Source organism: Peromyscus leucopus, chromosome 1, assembly GCF_004664715.2.
Source record: "Peromyscus leucopus breed LL Stock chromosome 1, UCI_PerLeu_2.1, whole genome shotgun sequence".
NCBI lineage: Eukaryota > Metazoa > Chordata > Mammalia > Rodentia > Cricetidae > Peromyscus > Peromyscus leucopus.
In genome coordinates this window covers 75,867,408-75,890,586 of record NC_051063.1, presented here as the reverse complement: position 1 = coordinate 75,890,586, position 23,179 = coordinate 75,867,408, and the positions used below count along the sequence as shown (strand labels likewise).

The following is a 23,179-nucleotide window of genomic DNA, read 5'->3' as shown; positions in this document are numbered from 1 at the left end:
GCTTTCTGGGGTGAGGGGCCCGAGGTCAGCGTGACTCAGCCGTGGGGCGGCATTGCTGCTGCCCGGAACTGGTTTGGGCTGGGGCTGTTTGACAGCTGATGTATGATGGGGAGAAGCTTCCTGCTCTAATAAACGGTATACCAGAACCAACAATGCCCCTGCGGTTGTTGTGTCTGGATTTGATGGAGGACTTTTGCAGCCATCTCAGGACTGTGAATGAACCAGCAGGACATTCATCCAGTGTGTTGCTAGGAAACAGACAATGAAGGAAATGGCAGACTAGAAAGGTGGAAAGAACCCGCGTACCCACCCACCCAACATAGACAATAGTAAATTAAAAAACATTTTCTAAGAGATCACACAGTTTATACTCCCACACACAGTGTGAACCTGTTCCTGTTTTCCCGTGTTCACCAATGCTTTCTTTGTTTAGTATTTAAATCCACCTGGATGGAGGTAAAAGCTTTTGTAGCTTAACATTTGCATTTGACTATTAACAGGGCTGTAGTATCAGGTTTACTGTTTTGTTTACTGAACATGTTTCTTTTTTCTTCTTTTATTTATGGTACTCGAAATTGTTGGTTTTGTGTGGCAGGTGTGTTCTCATGAGAGTTCCTTGTTGTTGTTGGGGTTTTTTTTTTGTTGTTGTTGTTTGTTTTTTAACCCTTGATTATAATGTCACTTGTATACAGATTTAAATTTTTCTGTTATCACATCCGTCTGTCTTTTCCTTTGTCTTCTGAATTTTATATTATTCTTAGAAGGTCATGCTCCTACCTACAGCTGTGAAAAATTACTCTTAAAAGTCTTCCTGAGGCTCTTTTTTTTTTTTTTTTTTTTTTATCTTGAAGAAAAACATTTAGGTCATGGATGCAGCTAGAATTTATTGTGTGTTTCTCTAAAGGGATGCAGGGAGCTGCTGTAAATCTCTCTTCCTTGTAGACAAAGTTCTCCCAGTGCCCCGGACATAGTCATGTGTGCTTGCCACAGCGGGGTGCTTAGCGTACCCTTCACTGCTGGGTGGACCCAGGTCTTAGGCCTGCCAGCCGTGTTCTCTGGAGTCAGTTGCCTGTTTCAAGAGTTCCACAGACTCGCCTGCCGTGTAGAATATACAGAACTGCTCCAGATGGGGAAATTCCTCTGTGTTTATTGCTTTCCAGATTTTTTCCCCCCAAATATTGACTCTTTCAGATGAACTTTAGAATTAACTGTCTTGTCCATGAGAAGATTCTGGTTGAATTTTGATTGGGATTGTTGAGTATATAGATTAATTTGGGGAGACTTGATATTTTTACAATATTGAACCTTGAGATTCAGCAATATGGTACATATTCCATCTATTCAGATTTTTTTTTACATATTTTAGTAGTTTTAAAATATTTAGTTTGCAGATTTTTTTTTTAAAAGTTATTCTGCCTATTTAAAACACCTGCTGTTTGGGCTGAAGAGATGGTTCAGCAGTCAAGACCATGGAGGTCCAGAAGGATCCGAGTTCTGTTCCCAGTACCCAAATAAGGCAGTTCACAGCTGTCTGTAGCTCCTGCTCCAGGGAGATCTGATGCTTTTGGCCAATGGGGGTACAAACACATGCATATATACACATGATTAAAAATCTTAAAAAAAGAAATACTTACTATTAAAAAGAAGCATGTTTTACTTTGTGTTTTTGTTGGTTATTGCAAATATATAGAACTATTACCATTGATGTCAACACTTCTCAAAAGGCTAAATTTACATAACAAATAATTTAATTTTATGGAAAAATTGATGCTTGAGTGGATTGGTTTCTAAGCCAGATATAAGCTATTTATAAATTGTAATTCCAAATGAATTGTTAGACTCACAATATGAGTCTGAGGTCTAGTTGATCTTGGCTTTTCCTTGCTCTTCATTCTCACAGGTTATTATTAACTTGGTAGACCAGGCTGGACGGGAGAAGATTATTGGCGATGCCTACCTGAGGCAGGTACTGCTCTTCAATAACTCACAGCTCACCTACGTCTCCTTCGACTTCCACGAACACTGGTAAGGCGTCCTCCTGAGAGGCAACCGCTGCTAAAGGGACTTCACCTTCTCTGCTCTTACCCCTTCCTCCCTGCTCAGAGGGAGAGATGTAATGTTGGCTTGCTGTTAAGTGTTTGGGAGCTTTGGCTAGGCCTTTGAGCTGCTGCTGAAGTATTTACAGTCTTTCTGTTCCAAAATGTATCGGGAACTCGTTCTGGTTTTGGCTTTGATCCCAGCCGCCGAAGGACGTACAGAACATTCATGTCCTTCTCCTGCTGGCGGTCTTCACTGGGAGCCGCGCTCCTGTCCCTCTGGATAAACTCCTAGCGTGCTCTGGTTGATCAGCGATTAGTGCATCCTGTTGCTGACACCTTTCATTTACATGTATTCCGAAGGCAGGTGCTGCAGACCCCATTCTGCCTGTGAATTTACCTGGGCTGTAAAGAGTTGTGGAGAAAGAGGCATCTGTGTGTGATGCTTCAGTGTGTTTGTACGTGTGCTTTCAAGTGCAGATTTGCTATAGAATTCCCTAACATACAGTAGTACTAAAATCATACAAATGTGGTAACAGTTCTCTTTAAGATTTCTGAGCTACTTTAAAGATCCTGAGGGGCTGGTGAGATGGTTCAGCAGGTAAAGATGCCTGCCGCTGCCAAGCCTGTTGATTTGAATTCGATCCCTAAAAAAATCTGTACGGTAGAGAGAACCAGCTCCTGAAAGTTGTCCTCTGACCTCCACATGTGCGCACCATGGCTGTGTGCCCCACACCCCAAGCATGTATACACACAGAATAAATAAGTAAAATGTGATTTAAATATAAAAAGCTAAAATCTTAAGGGTGGTGGGTTTTTTGTTTTGTTTTGTTGTTGTTTTGAGATAGGGTCTCACTTTATAGTCCTGGCTGGCCTCAAACTCACAGAGCTGTTTCTGCCTCTCAAATGCTGGGATTAAGGGTGTGTCCCCCCATTCTCAGCTTTCCTTTGTTTTAATGGCGCTGGGGATCGAAGCCTGTGCATGCTAGGCGAGTGCTCTGCCACTAAGCTGCACCTCCAACCCCTTTTATCCTAAGTTAATTAAACAATAATTCTGTTATAATACTAAAGATTGGTTTTTGTTTGTTTTTTGGGGAATGGGTTTTAGCCGAGGAATGAAGTTTGAGAATGTTCAAACCCTAACGGATGCCATTTACGACATTATTCTTGACATGAAGTGGTGTTGGTATGTATTTGTATTTGTTACTTTCCTGTACCTCTGAAGAGACACTGTGACCAAGGCAACTTATTAAAAACAAACAAACAGCAACAACAAAAAAAACCCCACTTAATTTGAAGCTCCTGGTTCCAGAGGGTTAGAGTCCAGGACCGTCATGGCAGGGAGCGGGCAGCGGGCAGCGGGCAGCGGTGTGGAGCAGCGGCTGAGAGCTCACGTCAGAGCCACCAGCACAAGGCAGAGAGAGGGGGCAGCTGACTGGGAACGGCGTGGGCTTTTGAAACTTTACAGCCCACCTAGTGACACACCTCCTCCTCCTTCCCAAATAGTTCCACTAACTGGGAACCAGATATTCCAATCTAGGAGCCTGTGTGGCCATTCTCGTTCAGACCACCTCAGTATGTCATGATAAGTTGTTTTGATCTTGGTCTGTGACATCACGTGTTCATCTAGTACAACTAAACATCAACACAGCGGCATTATGCTGAGAGCTCAGTTTCCTTCCTTCTCGGGAGGGTCACCATTGGGCAGTACTGCCCGTGGACAGGGAACAGCGTCAGGTGGTTGGGAAATGAAGTAGGATGTTGCTGCCACGCTGAAAGGGCTGAAGCTTGTCCTTCTTACTCTGGCTTCCATTTTGTCTTCCTCTTTTGCCACCTCATATGGGAAGAAAAGCTTAAAGGTATTCAGCTTTTAGGCATTTTGAAATTAACAGAGAAGGGAAAGATGCCAGGCTCCAGGAGGTAGATGTGAGGAGGAGGGGAAGGTCTTAAAGGCCGGGAGAGAACACTTGATTAGATGTTAAGACGACACGGGTGGCCTGAGAAATTAGAGGGCAGAGGCTTGCTGCACGACTCATGGCAGGTGGAAAGCCGATTAGTGGGGTTTAGTGGTCCCACTTGGAGTTAGGGAGGCAGGAACAAGATGGTGTTTAAAGTGTCTCCTGGTTTCTAATCGTGTGCAGACACACGGCCTGTGGTTGTGGGAGCTCTGCCATCTTTAGAGGGAGGGAAGCCGCTCGTTCTCTCAGTTGCTTGTATCTTGGCGTTTGAGATCTCAAATGAGTGTGATAATCCTTCACTGAGTTATTCTGTAACTCCACAGTGGAGTCTGCAGAGCACTCAATACTGCCTGCCTGTAAGGCTGAGCCCACACAGTTGCCAGCTAATGCCGCCGCCGCCGCCATATTTTTAAGAGTTGTGTTTCTTGAAAACATTTTTGAAGTTGTAAAATAATCCCATGTTTCTTTTGACAAGGGTTGATCAAGCTGGGGTAATCTGTAAACAAGAAGGAATTTTCCGAGTTAATTGTATGGACTGCCTGGATCGTACCAACGTGGTCCAGGCTGCCATCGCCCGAGTGGTCATGGAGCATCAGGTAACCTGGAGTCCATTTGATTCTCAAGACGCACTTTAAAATGGTTTACACTTGGTGCGTGAGGGAATAGTGAAACATCTTTTCAAAGTTCAAATATTTTGTGATGGGATTGAAGATGTGTAACACCACATCTGCCAGTTCTCTATGTTTTAAAAAGTGTCTGCGCTGGGCATGGTGGTACACTTCTCTCATCTCAGCACTCATGAGCCTGAGTCAAGAGGATTCAGAACTCCAGGCAAGCCTGTCTTAAAAATAAAGTCTGAAGGAACCCGTGAGGTGGTTCAGTGGGTAAAGCATTTGCCACCAAGTCTGAAAATGTGAGTTTGATCTCTGGGACACACATGGGGAAGGAGAGAACTCACTCCTCAAAGTCGTCCTCTGACCTAATGATGTATCGCACACTCACACGAGAACACACACACACACACACACACACACACACACACACACACACACGCCTATAGTTAAAGAAATAAAATAGGAAAACACTTTTATACAAGGGTCCTAATTTAGAGGTCAGCTTGTCTTCTTTTTCTATAGTGACATTTCATGCTATGGTTTCTCATACATTATTTACCTACCCATGTGTTCACTTTAGCTTAAAAAACTAGGTGTGATGCCCCCAGAGCAGCCACTGCCTATGAAATGTAATCGGATCTACCAGATAATGTGGGCTAACAATGGCGACTCCATCAGCAGACAGTATGCCGGGACAGCTGCTCTGAAGGTAACTGTCTGTGGCAGGCATTGTAGATCATTTTCTCTGAGGTTCAAAACCAACTTTGTGTTTGATTAAAAAGGCACCTGGGCTCAGATGATAAGTCTGTGTACTTGATTTCTTTCTGGAATGTCTGACTCTTGCAGGAGCCCACCGTTAGATCAGGGCAGAGGTGCCCTGTGTGGACCTGAGGGGGAGTATACCATCTCTGGAGAAGGCTGCTCTTTCTGAGATCCCATGTTGCTACATCTTCCAATTTTTCAAGGGAATCTGGACATCTGAAATTTTATGTGCATTTATTTTATTTTATTTTATTTTATTTTATTTTGAGATAGGGTCTTACTATGTAGCCCTGGTTGTCTTTGAATTCACTATGTAGTCCTAGCCGCCCTCAAACAGAGATCCTCCTGTTTCTGCCTCCCTGTGCACAGCCAGGCTGTGTATTTATCTTAAAACTATATACAAACAAAACGTGTCTACCAATCCTGGGATACTTTTGTCTTCTCTGAGTGTGAACCTTAAGCCTGCCTCTTACGAAAAATGACCTTGGGCAAGTCACTTATCTGTGGGTCCCACTACTTATCCAGTGGAAATACTAGGCCAGCTGTGACAGACCATTATCGGATATGTGGGCTTAGACTGTTCCCTGACACACATATGTGCTGAGGAATACTTTATTAGTTTTTCTTGTTATAAATTGAGTTTTTTGAAGAGGCTACAGAACTATTCTTCATAGAACCTTAAATGTAAATACAGTCACTGGCAACCGAATTCTCAGTGTGTGGGTACCCTTTATGGGCAGTAGAAAGTGTTTGAGTGTTTAAATGAGGTTTAAGTTGACTTCCCTTCAAGATACTATTTCATCTAGGACCATATCTCTTCTAACAAAGTGTAGCTTGCTTGGTAGAGCACTGGCCTAGATTGTGTGAGGCCTGGAGTCGATTCCTAGCAAACCCCAAGCCAAACAGAGTAAGTTAGACCAAGGGCTCAACAGACGTCAGCTTGTCTAGGTTCTGGTTGAGTAATAAATATAAAAGTTTGTTTTGTTTCTATGCCAGGGCCTCTGTGTAGGCCACACTGGTGCTGTCCCCTCAGCAGGGATGACAGAAGTGAGCCATCTCCTCTGGCTCCATGTGTGTCTGTGTGACTGTGTGCATCACAACATTTAGGGACCTGAGGAAGCCATGGATGTCAGAGCCCCTGGTACTGGACTTACAGACAGTTGGGAGCCATCTGAATTAGGTGCTGGGAACTAAACCCAGGTCCTCTGCAAGTCCACTTCACTACTGAGCCAGCCTCCAGAGAGCATTTTTAGCAATTAAGGAAAACAAGCTTTAGGATTCCTTCCCCAGGCACCCCCTCCTTTTCTCCCTTTGAGTTAGAATGCTTTGGAGTCCACATGCATGCCCCTCTCTCTGTACTTGGTGCTGAACTGCAGAGACTCCTTGAACGTGGGCGGGTGTTGGCAGAAAAATTGTCAGTTTTAGGAAATGGCCTGTGTCCTAAAACTTGCTGTGAAGAGGCACCAGGGCCAAGGCAATTCTGATAAAAGGAAGTATTTGTTGGGGCCGGCTTACAGTTTTAGAGGGTTATTCTGTTACCATCATGGTGGGAAGCATGGCGGCAGGCATGGTGCTGGAGAAGTAGCTGAGAGTTACATCCTGATCCACAGGCAGAGAGAGACTGGGCCTGGCGTGGGCTTTTGAAACCTCAAAGCCCACTCTGAGCAGCTCACTTTCTCCAGCAAGGCTGGAGGAGCACCGCCTTTTCTGAGATGGTCTTGTATAAAAACAGAGGACTGGAACAGGGCAAGAGGCTGTGCCTCCTTTATCTGGGAGTCACTTTAAGTCACTACCTCTCTATTCATGGGTATGGTGGTGCCTGCCTCTAATCCTAGCTCTTGGGATGTGGAGGCAGGAGGATCAAGAATTCAAGGTCACTCTTGGCTACAGAGTAAGGCCAATATGGGCTACATGAGGCTGTCTCAAATCCTTTCCTCTCCCCTCAAAATTTTAGTTTTGATTTTATACCAGTATGAGCCTTAAAAATCATTTGTTTATCTTTTTAGTATTTGTTATATAATTGGTTTTGACTGACAAGTTCTACAAGTGGCCAGGAATAGCTTTGTGTTAGAGGCCATCTAACTGAAGGCTTGATGCCATGAATAAATATTACATATAGATATTTAGCATGCTTAGATCAGAGGCAAGTACTAGTACATATTTTAATTTAACTACAATCAAGTCATGATTTGGAAGCCTATGGAGTTCTTGTCTTGAGCTAAAAGTCCCAAATGAATTTTGAGAGCATGCTTCCATTTGAATAAATGTCCACAATTGCCTTTTCTTTGCTAGGGGGACTTTACCAGGACGGGAGAAAGGAAGTTGGCAGGAGTTATGAAAGACGGAGTTAACTCGGCAAATAGGTACTACCTCAGTCGCTTCAAGGACGCCTATAGGCAAGCTGTGATAGGTAAGGAGCAGAAAGGCCCTCTTTCCCTAAGACTTCGGTTCCTTCCGAGAGGGAATTCAGCTTTCTGCATTTACCGTCTTTTGTAATGTACTTGTGTTTCTGTATTGAGCATCTTATCTAATTTGTCAAATTCAAATTTTCACAGGCTTAGCACTTGACAGTGTTTTTGGCTGGAGCAACAAAGTAAACATCTAATTCCATATGTATTATTCAGTGTGTTACTCAAGTAATAGAAAAACAGGATTGAAGCTCCCAGTGTGTGGGATGCAGCACCCCAAACCTCAACATGTAGAATCTTCACAATGAAGCTCCCAGTGTGGGATGCAGTACCCCAAAACCTCAACATGTAGAATCTTCATAATGAAGCCCCTAGTGTGTGGGATGCAGTACCCCAAACCTCAGCATGTCGCATCTCCATAATGTGTTTGTTTTCCTGTTGCTCAAGCCATGTAAACACATGGTTTCCTTTTCCTGTTAGTCATGTATCATACAACTACACCATCGTTTTCCATAAGCATGATTTAACCGGGTGTTAAGGTACCACATTTACAGGTTATTCCAACCAACTCGCTACTTTGTAGAAGAGAAAATGGGAAGGTAGATTACCCATAAGAGTCCTGCATTAACGTGTTCATTTAATTTTCAAGAAAATGTCAGTTTATGGGATGAAAGTGCAAGTATAGTATTCTGGGTTGGAAACAAATATGACATGGATGATCTGTGGTCATCTGTTTCTTTCATCGGATTGTTTTAGCACATGTAAAATAACCCTAGCCAGATACCAAGTAGGAATTGGAAAAATCTAATGTAAAGAAGTTGGATTCAGAACTGGGTTGTAACTCAGTTGGCAAATAGGAGGCCCTGGGTTTAATCTCCATAAACAAAACAAAAAGATTTGATTTATTTGCCAGAAATGAGAAGTACATGGTGTGATTAGAGTTGGATCTTTTAAGACAAGATCTCTACCTGTAGTCCTGGCTGTCCCAGAACTCACTATACAGACCAAGCTGGTCTCAAACTCAGAGATCCCTCCCCCTGCCTATGTCTGAGTGCTGGGATTGAAGGCGTGCACCACACCCTGCTGAGATTTGGATTTTAGTAGTATATTCAGGGGAAAGGGGTCTCTTCCTTTCACTGGTTAATGTACCTGTTTGTTATGTCACCAGAACCTGGGCTCTGTGCTGGCCTCAGTTCAGCTGTCTGTCTTGGTCTCCTCACAGTTGAGAGAGAGGCCGGTAGCAATAGAAGCTTATTGAGTTGTTGGATGAGGCCAGTAGCTGGCAGATCTTCTTTCCCATAAGCTGCCTTAGATCTCAGTGTCCAAGATTTCTTCATAGGGAATGGACTCATAATGGTTTATTAATGCTTTAGCTACATACCCCATCAGAAGGAAGTTAGCTCACTTATTAAGATTTCCGCTTGTTTTAAAGTTGGGTTGGCTTTGTGTTGCTGAGCGGTTAGGAGTTCTTTGTGTATTAAGTATGCAAAGCCCCACAGTGTGTTTGTGGCCTTTTTCACTTTCATGATGATGCATTTTGAAATGCAATTTGTTTTTAATTTGAAAAATTCAAATTTTATTGAAAAAAAAAATCACATACACAGAATAAGTTCTGATTCATTTTAAGATTTCTTCCACTTAGCCTTATCCCTGCTCGTCAGTTCCCACTGAGTCCACACTAACTAAAGATGCATTCCCATAGGCAGAAAGCCAGCCCCTCCCTCATTAACAGGCGGGCAGCAGCTTCCACTCAGGATTAGGTGATGCCTCTGACTTCAGCAGCCAAGCTGGTTTCTCACGAGACCTAGAAGGCCAGTTCCTTCATCATCAAGCACAGCCTAGGATCTGTCTGCATTAGGTCCATGCAGCATGTTGACCTCACCTGAAGCCTCACGAGCAGCACCCTCCTCCATTGGATGCGTCAGCAGAGGGGCATGCTGCTGCGTCAGTAAGCTTCACCTTCCCTAGTCCCACATACTCTCCACATGTTACCTCTTCAGACTGGTCTCTGCCCTGTCACCCAGAGTACCGTCTTCCTATTAGGTGCTAGCGTGACCAATCAGAACCTATCACCCAAGTCTACAGGGTACGTAACGTTCATATCTGAGATGAGGTCCAGCTTGAAAGATTCATCTTTGTGTGCAATAGAGAGACTCCCAGGAGCTGGGGAGCAACAAATCTGGCAGAGCCTGTGAGAAAGTGCACAGTCCTACACCCAGGACAGTCGGAGGCGCTTGGTTAGGAAGATGTCCCAGGTCACCAGGCCCCGGGAGGACCTGTATGAAGCCAGCAAAAGCCCAGCCTTCTCACCCATGAAATGTTTCCAGAAACACAAAACTTTGCAATTTTGATGACATCCAATTTCTTTTTGCTTTTGTTGCTTATACTTTTGGTTTCCAGTCTAAAAAATTGAACCTACTTTTAGGCGGGAAAGATTTATGCTTCTGCTTTCTTTTGTGCTATCTATTGTTGTAGGTCGTAGATTCTCTTTTGTTTTCTAAAGATTGTTAGTAAAGCTAAGATGATGATAGTATTAACACTTCTGCCCTAGATTTGATGCAAGGCATTCCAGTGACAGAAGATCTTTATTCCATATTTACCAAGGAGAAAGAGCATGAAGCTTTGCACAAGGAAAGCCAGAGAAGCCACCAAGAACTCATCAGCCAGCTCTTACAGAGTTACATGAAGTTGCTGCTGCCGGGTGATGAGAAGTTCCATGGGGGCTGGGCCCTAATTGACTGTGACCCCAGGTGAGCTGGAGTGGGGGGTCTAAGGACTCATCTTGCTTAATGTTCTGGGGTTGATAAGTTTGTTATCATCAACACTGGCAGTTGTCCATAATGTGTGGGCCTGAATACATCAAGCACAGCAGTTTTAGTGCAAGGCACACTCACATTTGGTGCAGAGTTAAGGGGGTGCTGAAAAGAAATCACTCATGAAAAGAAACAAATCTGATACTTGAGTCTAAAATTCAGGCCTGAAATGGTGACCCATGCATGTAATTCCAGCACTTGAGGGGCTGAAGCAGGGAGATTGCTTGAGTTCAGGCCAGCCTGGGCTAGAGAATGAAGTCTTGTCTCAAAAAGTGAAATCAAACAGAACAACATTCAAATGGATCAGCTGCATCAACACTTCAAAGAACACTCAAAACTGGGTGTTTTGTTTTAAAAAAAAAATGTCAAGTAGGAATTGGCCTATTTATTCTATAAAAATCCAGGACCACTTTATACCAATAAAAATTACAAGCATCATTGTACCTCTGAACAAAAAACATATGTGTGCCTCAATATAGGAAGCTGGACTCTCAAGATAAAGGGTACAAGAGGACCCACGGTTAGCTGCACACCGACCAGCTACATTTGTTAAATACTCTGTGGCAGTAACTGTACCGTGTACTCACAGACATCCATGCAGGCAGCACACACATACACACAAAACTAAAGCTTGAAAATAATTTCATAATAACTGTGCTACTCAATGCCTGTAACAAAATTAGGGTAAGCGTGCATTGTGAAGAGTCATTAAAACCTCTTGCAAAGGGTCTGGAGAGATGGCTTAGAGGTTAAGAGCACCGGTCCTGAGTTCAATTCCCAGCACCCACATGGTGGCTCACAACCATCTGTAATGAGATCTGGCACCCTCTTCTGTATACATAATAAATAAGTAAATCTTAAAAAAAAAAAAAAAAAAAACTTGCTAAAAAAAACCTCTTGCAAAGATTCACAAAAATACTGATCACTGGCTTAGTGAAAACAGGGGTAGAATAAGGCAGTGTCTAGTGCTAGGTCTTTAAAGAAGCTGTTCAAGTCTGGGCCCGTAGTTCAGTTGGTAGAGGCTTCCCTCACACACTTGCACCTCATGCCTATGATCCCAGCACTTGGAAGATGGAGGCAGGAGGGTCAGAAGCTGTTACTGCTTTGTTAGAATCTGTTTTCTTTGAAGTTCTGGGATAGAAAGACTAATGGAGGACATGGTGGGGCTGTTTGGAACCAGTAGCTTCTTAGGTCACATTTTGACTGTTGGCTTGAAATGGGTGAATGCTTTTCTTCCTCTTTGAGATAGGACCTTATATATCCCAAGCTGGTCTCCAACTTGTTTTATAGCAGATGACTGAATTTCTGACCCTCCTGCCTCCCATTTCCCAGGGGCTGGGACTACAGGCATGTATAACCTAAATGCATTGAACTGAGGGCGTCATGAATGTTAGGCAAGCATCTGCCACCTGGGCTAGATACAGCCCAACCCTGTCTTGTCCGTCGTCCCCCCCCCATCCTCTCTCTTTCCCAGACAGGGTCTTTCTGTGTAGTCCTGGCACTCTAACTCGCCTCTCTGCCTCCCCAGTGCTGGGATTAAAGGTGTGTGCCGCCCCTGCTGGCTTTTCTGTTTTTATGGGAGGTGTTCAATCACCTTGTGGCTCACCACAGTCAGGGCTTCTTTGCAGGCTCAGGTTTTCCAGATGAGTGTGGGCTTAGGAAGGAGTCCTGTGGTGGTTTCCAGTTCTCTCTTTTGCCTGTTCTTCTGGTGGCTCTTCTTCAGACAGAAGACCACTAACAGCACCTTCACATCTTATTCTGGTGGATCACTCTCCATGGGGATTCCATGGGGAATCCATGCAGGATTCAGTGGCTGCCACCTTACTAGACAAGACTTTCTAATATTCTTCTCTGCTGCCTTGTGGCTGTCAGTTGTGATTTTTTTCTGTTCCTTGAAATATGCCACTGGTATTTTTCTTTCATCTAAGGGTGTACATGTGTGGTTTCCCCTTCTTTCCACGAGAAACATGCTCTGGGCTTCTTTCTATACAATCATTGTATATTTGCTAACTGAATGCAGCTAGGGATCCAAAACCGTTGGGTGCCTGGTGGAGGATCAGGTAGCTCTGGGCACGTTGGCACAATGCTTTAATCCCAGCTCTGAGAGGCAGAGGCAGGCAGATCTTGGTGATTTTGAGGCCAGCCTGATTTACCTAGCAAGTTTGTTACACAGTGTGATGCCCCCAAAAATGTATTTATTGTGTGTGTGTGTATGTGTATGTGTGTGTGTGTGTGTGTGTGTGTGTGTGTGTGTGTGTGTGAGAGAGAGAGAGAGAGAGAGAGAGAGAGAGAGAGAGAGAGAGAGAGAGAGAGAGAGAGAGAGAGCGAGCGCGAGCTAAAGCGCGTGAACGAGAGCGAGAGTGCGCGAGCGCGAGCGCGCCCTAATACGACTGTTTCTATGTGAAAGAGGTTTAGATGGAACTCGGGTCTCCAGGCTTGTGTGGCAAGTGCCTGTTCAATGAATTCACTGCCAGACCGTTTGTCATTGTGTCCTTGAGCTACATTAGGTTTTTCTCAAGACCAGGGCTAGGATTCGGGTCTGGGGAGTAAGGCAGGACTGCAGATTCCGGAGTGAGTTGTCTTTATATAAATATTTGCTGTTTTATTCTTTATGCTACTGTGTTTTTATTTTTAAAACACTGTAGCAGTGCATTATCCCGAGGACTGTTTCGGCAGCTCCTCCGGTGTAGCCACGTTCACTGCCGTGTCAGTAGCGTAAACTGTTGGGCAAAGCCGTTTGTTTACCAGAGCCTTCCGCAGAGGAGGCCAGACGCGGCCGTGGGAATTGTCCAGCGCAGCGCGGCACCGTGCCGCGCGCGGCCTCAGGTGCCGCGCACCGCATCCGCTCTGTGCGCAGTGCGGCAGCGCTCCGCTCAGTCGGCCTCGCAGTCCGTCCCTGCAGACACCAGACTGGAGCAGCTCTCCCGGACTTCGTCTCCTTCCTGCCTGCGCTCTGCCCGGCAGCCAGACTTTGGTGACTGCAGACAGGAGACTTAGATTTGGAAGGAACTGGGAGACCTGCGGACGCATCCCCAGCACCTGCGGAACTGCCGAGACTGTCCTCTGCACCCTGTTCCGCTGCCCTCGGCAGGGTGTTGCTGGTCAGCAGGAGCGGGACCACGGCAACAGTAGGAACGCTCCGTCAGGTTGCAGCTGAGGCACAAGCCGAAAGCCCCCTCATCCCCAGATCCACGGGCCGGGCCGGGGTCTGTGCTCTAGCCGAGGGCGCGAGATGCGCAAGATGCAATGCGCACGCGCACTGGGATCCAGCCGCAGCGGAAGTGGGCGTACCTGGAGAAAGGTTCACAGCGCCATTCTCTGCAGACGCGAGGTGCGGTGCAGACAGAAGATGCCGCGCTCTCACCGGCCGCCGCCCCCTGCGCCTCGCGCACCAGCTGCCAACGCTGCGGAGCCCAAGTCCGATGGTGTTCTCGCCATGACTTTTAAGATTTTCCTCCTTTTTGCAGGACTTATGGTCAAAGTACCTGTGGGGCTGTATTTTTCTTGCAAATTACTTCTTTTCCAAAGCCTGATGTTAATGTCCCCGGAAGACAGCGCCTTTTATGCGACCATTGTCTCCGTGGTTGGGCTGCATGTGGTTTTGGCAATTTTTGTTTTTATAGTTTGGAAGGAAGGTTTGCCACAGTGGCGGGAAAACAAAAATGATTAGGGTAGCAGCGAGGAGCTGCGATGCCGGGGGGGGGGGCTTATAAATAAGGGGTTTTTCTTTTTCTTTCTTGTTCGTATCAAACGTGCTGTTTCTTTTTTTTTTTTTAAGGGTGGGGGTGGGTGTATGGGCAGGGGGATTATATACTGCACCAAAGACTGCAGTAAAAACGGGGTGGGAGGGGAAAAAAGGCCGACAACATTCGACCGCTTGTTTCGTGCCAAATGCTTTTAGATAAGGACATAATGTTTTTGACTGATGTAAATACTTACTCTAGAATAGGCAGCCAAGATGGAAGTAACACTGTAATTAGATGTTTTTTTCGTGTACAAATTGTGTCGTGGTGTAATTTTTGTGGTGTGGCGTGGCGTGGCTCAGCTCAAGCATCAGTTTTCACAATGCAGTAAGTATCCATGCAAAAAGCTCAGTTCCTTTTACTGTATCATTCTGCGTCATTTTCTGCGAAGCCGCCAGGATCGCTGAATTTAATGTTCTCTTACTCAGATATTGGCTGCCAGAGTCAGTCCGTGTTTTATTGGGTGCTTCCGTGCTAGTTCATTCACTGAGGTCTTAAGTGTAGGTGAGAACTGAGGAATTCATTTAAAAATGAAAGCCGTTGGATTTAGGTTGCAGCAAGGTGGTGCTGCTGCGGAAAACCGTAGTGCAGGCTTTGGTAAAGCCCTTTTCCTCTGCAGTACTGCAGCAATGACCTCATTCTTGGGCAGATTGATTAGTGGCTCAAGGTCCAGCTACAATAGATATTTCTTATTTGGTTTTTTGTTTGTTTTGTGCTGCTGCTTTGATAGAACTAGCAGATGGGTTTGAAATCCTAAAGCAGGAATATCTTGCTGTGGAATCTAAAAATCAGCCGTCAGAATGCAGGTTTATCAATTTGGCTGGAAAAGGCTTCTCATGCCAGATTAGAAATTAGGTTAAATTTTTCATTTGAGTTTGGATTATGCCTGCTTGTTGACTATTTGTATTAGTCCTTGGCCATTTCCTTATTAGAAAACTTGCAAGATGTGCATTTTACTAATGTCTGTAATGGTTTAATAGTGGTTTAAAGGTTCAGCACTTACCTGAATTATATTCTGTTTTGGTATTGGAATGGGGGAAATGCGACAAAATGGCCCTGGGCAGTGTTTACTGATTCCTTGAAAGCCAAGTGAAATCTATACAGAGAAAAATGGAGTGTCTTGCCTTACTCCATGTTCACAACTGTTTCATTTATCTAAGACTCTTTCAAAATAGCTGTTTTCTAGTAGTGCAAAAATATCCTTGGTGTCTAGTATGCTATTTTGAACACTGGCAAATGTGAATTAACATGATTTCTCCTTCTGGGCGTCACGTTTTCTTTTCTTCTTCCCAGTAACCACCTCTCTATCACTGCCCAAGTCCTGCTCTTACATTATCCCTTTTCCTTTGAAGACTGCGCCCCCTTCTGGCCATGTCTAGGAACAGACCGTCTTTCGGCTCTGGTCCTTTCTTCTATTCATTATCCAAATCTACCCCACTCAAAGGTGGGGGTGGGGAGAGGTGCTTTAAGATTTTTTTCTTTTCCCCAAATGGATAGATGTTTTTGTATTAAATTTAACTTCAGAAGTAGAACTATTTCATTTTCATTTGTTCCCCTGGGTAATCTTTTGTTGTAAGTAGGAATGTGCTTGCAAAAAAAAAAAAAAAAAAATGTGGATGAAAATAATTTGGGTATCATGTCTGTTCAGCCTCATTGATGCTGCTCACAGAGATGTGGACGTGCTACTACTGCTTTCTAACTCTGCCTACTACGTGGCCTAGTAAGTTGTCATTCATTTAAAGCTTTTAGTTTGTTTTTTGGGGGCATATAATTTGATTGTGAGAATTCTTAATATTTTTTTTTTATTTTCATGTCTGTGAAATTTCATTGAGCTCTTTAAATCATCATGTATGAAAATTTGAGTTGCTTATCACTGTTTTAGCTTAGTATTACTTGGTGTTCATCAAAACCTGGGCACTGCGCACATTTTTTTTAAGATCGTGGACGGCCATGTGTCATGGCTTGTTTTACTGTATTTTTCCATTGTTAGACACTCCTTGCAGCTTTTTGCCACTGAATGATGCAGCTCTGCAGATGCACGGCTTGTGTGTGCGCATGCGCACGTCAGTGTCTCCATGGTTACAAGAATATGATTATGCGACTTTCAGTGTCTCCATGGTTACAAGCATATGATTATGCGACTTTCAGTGTCTCCTTGGTTACAAGCATATGATCAATTATGTGACTTTGGTGGTTAGCGCCATCTCAAAAAGACTATTAACCATGTCACTACCGAAGATGAAGTGCCTGTCTCTGGAGCTGCCCAGGACACAGGTTGAACAGGTTGAACGTGGATTTCCTAAGTAAATGCCCCCTTACTTTTAGGCTTGGTTTGGGCGGCCATTTTCCTGCCATTTCACAAGCCTTTTAGCACAGATCATGACCCCTTTCTCCCTTGACTCGGGTATCAGACCCATTATTCCTTTTTAGTATCTCTGAACTAAGGTGTTCCAGTAGTGGATATTGCCTTCGTTTTAATTAGGTTTGTTTTCATTTTCATTTTGTTTATAAAACTGAAATTATTTTTGCCTTGTAATTGATTTCCTTTTTGTAGTAAAATTCTCCATCAGTTGTTAAACTACAGGTGTTACCATTCTGTTAGGTGGCCCTGGCTATCCCGGACCTTGAGCAGGGCTGGTCTGGAACTCACAAAGATCCCCCAGCTTCTGCCTCCTGAGTGCCGGGCTGTTACTCTTCGTTCTAGAATGCATGTTGGGAAGATTTTAACTGCATGTGGTAGCCTGTTACATTGTACCTCAGCTTTGGAGTCAACGCCAAATACACATTTTACTTCTAACCCTCTTTACTCCCTTTCCCTAGTTATGATGATGAAGTTGATAAAGTAAACCAATATCAACGGCTCAGCCTAGAAGACCTGGAGAAAATAGAAATAGGTAAATGCAAACACATTAACCCACTCCCTCCAAGCCCCCTGTGGTGGCGGGCTTCCCTTTTCTTCTCTAGAGACTAGTGATGGCTCTGGCTGCTTTCATCTTCTGCCTTGTAAAGATAACTCCAGTGACCCAAAAGCTTAAGCAGTTACTACTGAAAAAGTGTCCTTACAGCCTCATTAAATCACGTTTGTGACAGAGCCGAGGGCCTTGTCATGGCTGGAAGACATGTACATGCATGAAATGTAATGATGAAACCCATGCTATAAAAACATTTTTTTTAAAAAAAAAATGGGGGCTAGAAAGATGGCCCAGAGATTAAGAGCACTGGCTCCTCTTCCAGAGGTCCTGAGTTCAATTCTCAGAAATCATATGGTGGCTCACAGCCATCTACAAGGAGTTCTGGTGCCCTCTACTGGCCTGCAGGCATACATGCAGGCAGAACACTGCATACATAATAAATAAATAAATAGATAATAATAATAATAATAATAAAAGACATTTTTACACTGGGTGGTGGTGGCACACATCTTTAATCCTAGCATTTGGGAGGCAGAGGTAGGCGAGTTTGAGGCCAGCCTGGTCTACAGAGTTCCAGGACAGCCAGGACTACACAGAGAAACCCTGTCTCGGAAAACAAAAACAACCCATTTTTACAAGCTGTCATAAGTTTATACCTTATTTTTATTTGTATTATGAAAAGAAATATGCTCACAATTGACATATATGTGTGTTTGAAGTAAAGGAAGAGAATGTTATGTGAAAAAACAAAACTTGAAACATCCTCGTTTGTGTTAGGTCCTGAACCTACTCTCTTTGGCAAACCGAAGTTCTCATGCATGCGACTACACTACAGACGTAAAGAGGCGAGTGGTTACTTCCACACCCTGAGAGCTGTGATGCGCAGTCCAGAAGAAGACGGCAAAGGTAAAGAAGAGGAAAGGGGAAATTACTCAGAGATCAGTTTAGTAACAGCTTTGTGTCTGTTCCAAGTCCACTGCTTGGGACACTGGGTAGAAGACCTGACCTCCTGGGATTCAGACCTCTGTTCTATTTGAGTGGATGGAGTGTTTGGTCCTGAAGGGAGTCACGTGGGTTCTGTGGCTTTTCTCACTCACTCTTCGGGGCAGCAGACATGGACCAGTCCTTGCTCATGGGTGCTGTCTCCATACCTCACGCTCATACCTGTGAGCTCTAACTTAAATTGCTGTTCCTTTAGCGCTTTTGTTCTTGACTTAAAATCATCATTTAGAACATTTTGAATTAGTAGGATGGAGGGTAGTGAACAAGAGAGTTTTCTGTGAGTTGTAGGCAATAAAAACTAGTATTTAAATCTGTGGCCATAAGTTAATTCAAGCTGGGATTATATTCTAGTGTTTGGTGATTAGTAAGGGCTGTGTTTGGATTTCAGATACTCTCCAGTGCATTGCAGAGATGCTGCAGATCACCAAGCAAGCCTTGGGGCTGGATGTTCCCATAGTTGAGAAGAAGCTTGAGAGGTCAGTGTCAAGAGAAGATATCGTTTAGAGCCAGACACAGCAGTGTACACCTGAAATCCCACCGTCTGCAAGGTGGAAGAGTTCAAAGCCAGACTGGGTAGAGAGAGCCTGTCTTAAAACAGGAAAACCCTGAAGTAGAAAACCAGCCGAATAACAGCAAAGGACCTCACACACTGTCTAAATGCATCAATATATCCCTGCTCCCAAGTAATACAATTTAAAACACGATTGAGTGCTGACATTCCAGACCTATGCCACCAGACCCAGTTTATACTGTGCTGGAGACTGACTCCATGGTTTCATGCACGCTAGGGAAGTCTGCGAACGGAGCTTAAAGGCCCTTGGTTTGGGTGAGACAGGGTCTAGCTTCATTCTTGATCTTGCCTCAGCCTAGAGTGCAGGGATTGGAGTGCATACCATGGCCAGCTGTGGTAATAAGGTTAGCCCTCTGTTGACTGGAGATTCTGTCACTCACCCTGGAACCCTGAGGAGGACCACAGTCATGGTCCTTCTGTTTTGTTACCTGTTCGAGGAGATCATGAAATGTCAGAAGGGCCGCAGACTGAATGATGTGCTTAGAGAGACACCGGGCACATAGCTTTAAAACGCAACTGGTCAAAAGTTTGTTGCTGCCTTTTATCTTTTCATGCTTAGCTGATCTCCTTAGAAGCGTCTAGAATGCACTCTGAAGGCTTCCCTTTGCTTGCCCCTCCCTGAACCCTACACCTTAGAGACCTTATCCTCAGTCTAAGGAATTCTTAACTGACCTGGGTTTTTATTTTCTCAAGTGACATGGTGCTTACGTTATATTTCGATATCTGGATGTGTTTAATGCAAATACTAGCCTTTTCATGGTTACTTGGCTAAGTAGTACATGTAAAAATTGATGAAACATGGCTCACAGGACCTAGAGAAAGTCCTGTCTCCTCTGACCACAAGTGACGCTCTTTTAGCTCTTAAAGGTGACCAGAGGGCACATACAAATGTCATTAGTATACAGAGGAAAGACAGTATGCTTTAAACATCAATTCCTACCAGCAGGTTATTTCAGATTTATAGTATGTGGACTTCTCCTCCTGAGCACCGGTCAGTCCTGCTCTACTAGGGTTAGAAGAGCTGTTCCTGTCCACTCTTAATTGTGACAGCTCCTCAGGTACCTACCCTTCCTTCAGTGCTTCTGTGGCAGGTGGTCCTGTACGACCTGAGCACTGACATGCACACAGACATCTGATGACAAATGAGAGAACACACATTAAGTATATTAGATATCCCATATCTTAAAAAAAAAAAAAAAAAAATTGACTGGCTTGGAGCATGTAGACAACTTGGAATTCCTGCAGGTTCCCACTACAGCCAGCAAGTGCTCTGCTGGAGTCTTAGACCTGTGTCTGTGGTCGCAGCCACTGCATGGAGCATGCATTAGACTTGACTTCTCAGAATGACAGCCTCATGCCACGTGAGGCCCTGGCCTTTGCAATGCCACTGGCCCCAGTTCAGCTATGCTGTAGTCACACTACTGCACACCGACCATTTTAAAGGCCTGGTGCAAAAAGGAACAAGATCTGAGTCTTCATATGTCTCTGTTGAGGTGTAGTATTTAGTATGCGGCAAAACTTTAATTCCACCTATTTCAATGTAGCTGCTACGTAGTTTTTAGTTACATTCTTATCTTTCTATTGGATGGTGTGTTAGTGTCAACTTGTTATTTGGATTATCAGTTAGCAGTGCCCTGCTTCCAAGAAATCTGGGCTACTTATAAAGCATTTCTACTGATATTAGTTGGTGTGGGTACTTTGGATTCTATGAGGAATTAACTTTTTTTTCTCTTCTAACTTATAGGAAAAGCAGTAAGCCTCACGAAGACATCATTGGTATCAGATCTCAAAACCAAGGATCTCTGGCCCAGGGGAAAAGTTTTTTAATGAGCAAATTTTCATCTCTAAATCAAAAAGTAAAACAGACCAAATCCAATGTGAACATTGGCAACCTACGCAAATTAGGAAGCTTTACCAAGCCTGAAATGAAAGTTAACTTTCTAAAACCAAACTTAAAAGTCAATCTTTGGAAATCAGACAGTAGTCTTGAGACCATGGAAAACTCGGGAGTGATGGATAATAAGGTCCAAGGGGAGTCTGACGGGGACGTGTCTTCAGATAATGATTCGTACCACTCTGATGAATTCCTTACAAATTCCAAGTCTGAGGAAGACAGGCAGCGAGCCAATTCTTTAGAGAGTGTAGGGCCAATAGATTATATTCTCCCAAGCTGTGGTATTATTGCTTCGGCACCTCGATTAGGCAGTCGATCCCAGTCTGCCAGCAGCACTGATATTAGCATTCATGCTCCCTCAGAGGCTGCTGTTGGTCACGGAGGTGGGCTTGGAAAAGGCCAGGAGTCTCCCTTGAAGAAAAGTCCTTCTGCTGACAGCGTACGCATACCGACTGGCTTTGCCAAGCCAGTGGATGTTTACTGCCACAGATTTGTAAAGGATGCACAGAACAAAATGACTGAGCTCTCAGAAACCAGGTCTGTGTCTCAGAATAGTGAGGAAGGAAACCAAAAGACTAACAATGTTTCTAATGAAGAAAATCAGTCAGAATCAATGGGACAGATGCCTTCTCGACCATCCCAGTTAAATGTGTCTTGTTCTTTGACAGGCCCCCAGTTTTTATCAGTTGAATCAGTCCATTCAGTGGCATCTCAGAAGAGCCCCAGCTCTGGGTCCAGCCTGCTGGAACTGGAGGCAGGGCTTTGTGTGACTCCTTCTTCAGAGAGCAGCAGCAGAGCGGTCTCTCCCTTTGCAAAGATCCGTAGCTCCATGGTCCAAGTTGCTAGCATTACCCAAGCTGGGCTAACTCATGGGATAAACTTGGCAGTGGCCAAAGTTCAAAAGAGTCCAGCAGAACCTGAAGTGGTTAATGAAATTCAGCAAAATGAACTTAAAAATATGTTTACACAATGCCAGACACGAATAATTCAGATTTAGATTTTAGTCACAATCTTACAGTCTTTATTTAAAAACTCAAAATGAAGTTTTCACCTGTGAGGCTTTTTTTTTTTTTTTTTTTTTTTTGGGTCTTTTTGAAACAATTTCTCTGTGTATCCCTGGCTGTCCTGGAACTTGCTTTGTAGACCAGGCTGGCCTCGAACTCAGAGATCCACCTGCCTCCCGAGTGCTGGGATTAAAGGTGTCCCCCACCACTGCCTGGCCCTATCAGGCTATTTTAATCTGTACTGAGTTTAGGGATTACAAATTCTAATTATGTTCATTGGTGATTGTTTAACAAGGAGTCTGAACCTGAGCAAATTTTCAGATGTATAGCCTACAAGTGATTGTAGGCCAGAGTAGCAAATACACAGTAGAGTGCTTTGTTGATCTCACTCGGGAAGGTTCAGCAAAGAACCAAGCTAGTGTTTGGAGGGAGGAGGGGAGATGGTCTGTGAAGCAGAGGCAGTGTGGATACACCCATTGAAAGAATTAGCATTTTCCTGCTAGTCTATCAAGTTCATTCCTGTACACTGCCTTGTAAGGGAAATTATACATTTAGAGTTTAGTGACTTTTAGAAGTGTGCGGAAGTATCTAAATTAAAAAAAGAGTAGTCTTACCAGCTTAAGCATTCTCTGTGAAGTTGAGAATCAACAATGGTGAAACAACTGTCTCATTTGATTCCAATTTCTCCCGTATTTTTCTCTCCCAAATTCCTGAACAAACACAGGCTTGCCTGTCATAAAGTACACCTGCTTCAGGAAGAGATCATGTATACTGATTACTGACTCTAGGAATCTCTAGAAGAAATGTAAGTTTTAACTCTTAAGGGGGACATTTAGCATCTCTGGTAGGTTCAGGAAGTATGGAAAACATAGCTAAAGTACAGGTTAGCACTGGTTTTATACGGTAATGGACCACTAAGAACACTGGCCTCCTTTACATCCTCTGCATCCCAGAGTTAGAAAGCTGTATGGCACATTCCACCAAGTATCAATGTCTCTGGGGCCCTTAGAGCCTTCCCCTGTGGAAGTGACTCTCAGTTGAACATTATGTCTGTTGTAACTCTGATAAGCATTCCGCTTTTGTTATTTATTAGAAGTGTCAAGTCTGTCTTGTGACTATTAAAGTACTACTGTAATTCAAAGCATCAATGTGTATGAGAGTTTCTTGTATAACATCTAGTAGTAGTTTGGTTTTCAATCAGAGAATTCATAATGGCAAGTTTGCTACAACCAAACACTTGTTTTCAACTTTTTCAATTAATGTGTTCATACTTAAAAAGTAAGAACTGTATTTTAAATCCCAAACATTAAAATCTGGATGCCGCAGTCTGTTCTTTCCCATCTTTTTCTTCAGGCTCTTCAGAGTAGTTAGTGCTCACTAGCTGAGCCAGGTGGGCAGGTAGCAGGCGTGTGGGTTTCCACAGAAGTGGCCCACAAAGAGATCTGACAACAGCAGTGAGCGG

At 44.0% G+C, this 23,179-nt stretch overlaps 1 protein-coding gene across 2 annotated transcripts in view; it reads left to right on the top strand.

The window, feature by feature from the left end:
* Positions 1-23,042, top strand: part of Inpp5f (inositol polyphosphate-5-phosphatase F) — a 96,056-nt gene extending 73,014 nt beyond the window's left edge. Inside the window, exons 10-20 of one of the 2 annotated variants that reach the window (XM_028885675.1) lie at positions 1,901-2,025; positions 3,145-3,222; positions 4,470-4,590; positions 5,189-5,317; positions 7,663-7,780; positions 10,330-10,528; positions 15,983-16,054; positions 17,155-17,228; positions 18,024-18,152; positions 18,637-18,724; positions 20,564-23,042. In XM_028885675.1, coding sequence (XP_028741508.1) covers positions 1,901-2,025; positions 3,145-3,222; positions 4,470-4,590; positions 5,189-5,317; positions 7,663-7,780; positions 10,330-10,528; positions 15,983-16,054; positions 17,155-17,228; positions 18,024-18,152; positions 18,637-18,724; positions 20,564-21,710 — 2,280 coding nt within the window. In that variant the 3' untranslated portion in view covers positions 21,711-23,042. Of the gene's footprint in view, positions 1-1,900; positions 2,026-3,144; positions 3,223-4,469; positions 4,591-5,188; positions 5,318-7,662; positions 7,781-10,329; positions 10,529-14,400; positions 14,662-15,982; positions 16,055-17,154; positions 17,229-18,023; positions 18,153-18,636; positions 18,725-20,563 lie in introns of those variants that run through there. The other variant, XM_028885676.2, reaches the window with a different exon arrangement.
* Positions 23,043-23,179: the final 137 nt, after the last annotated feature.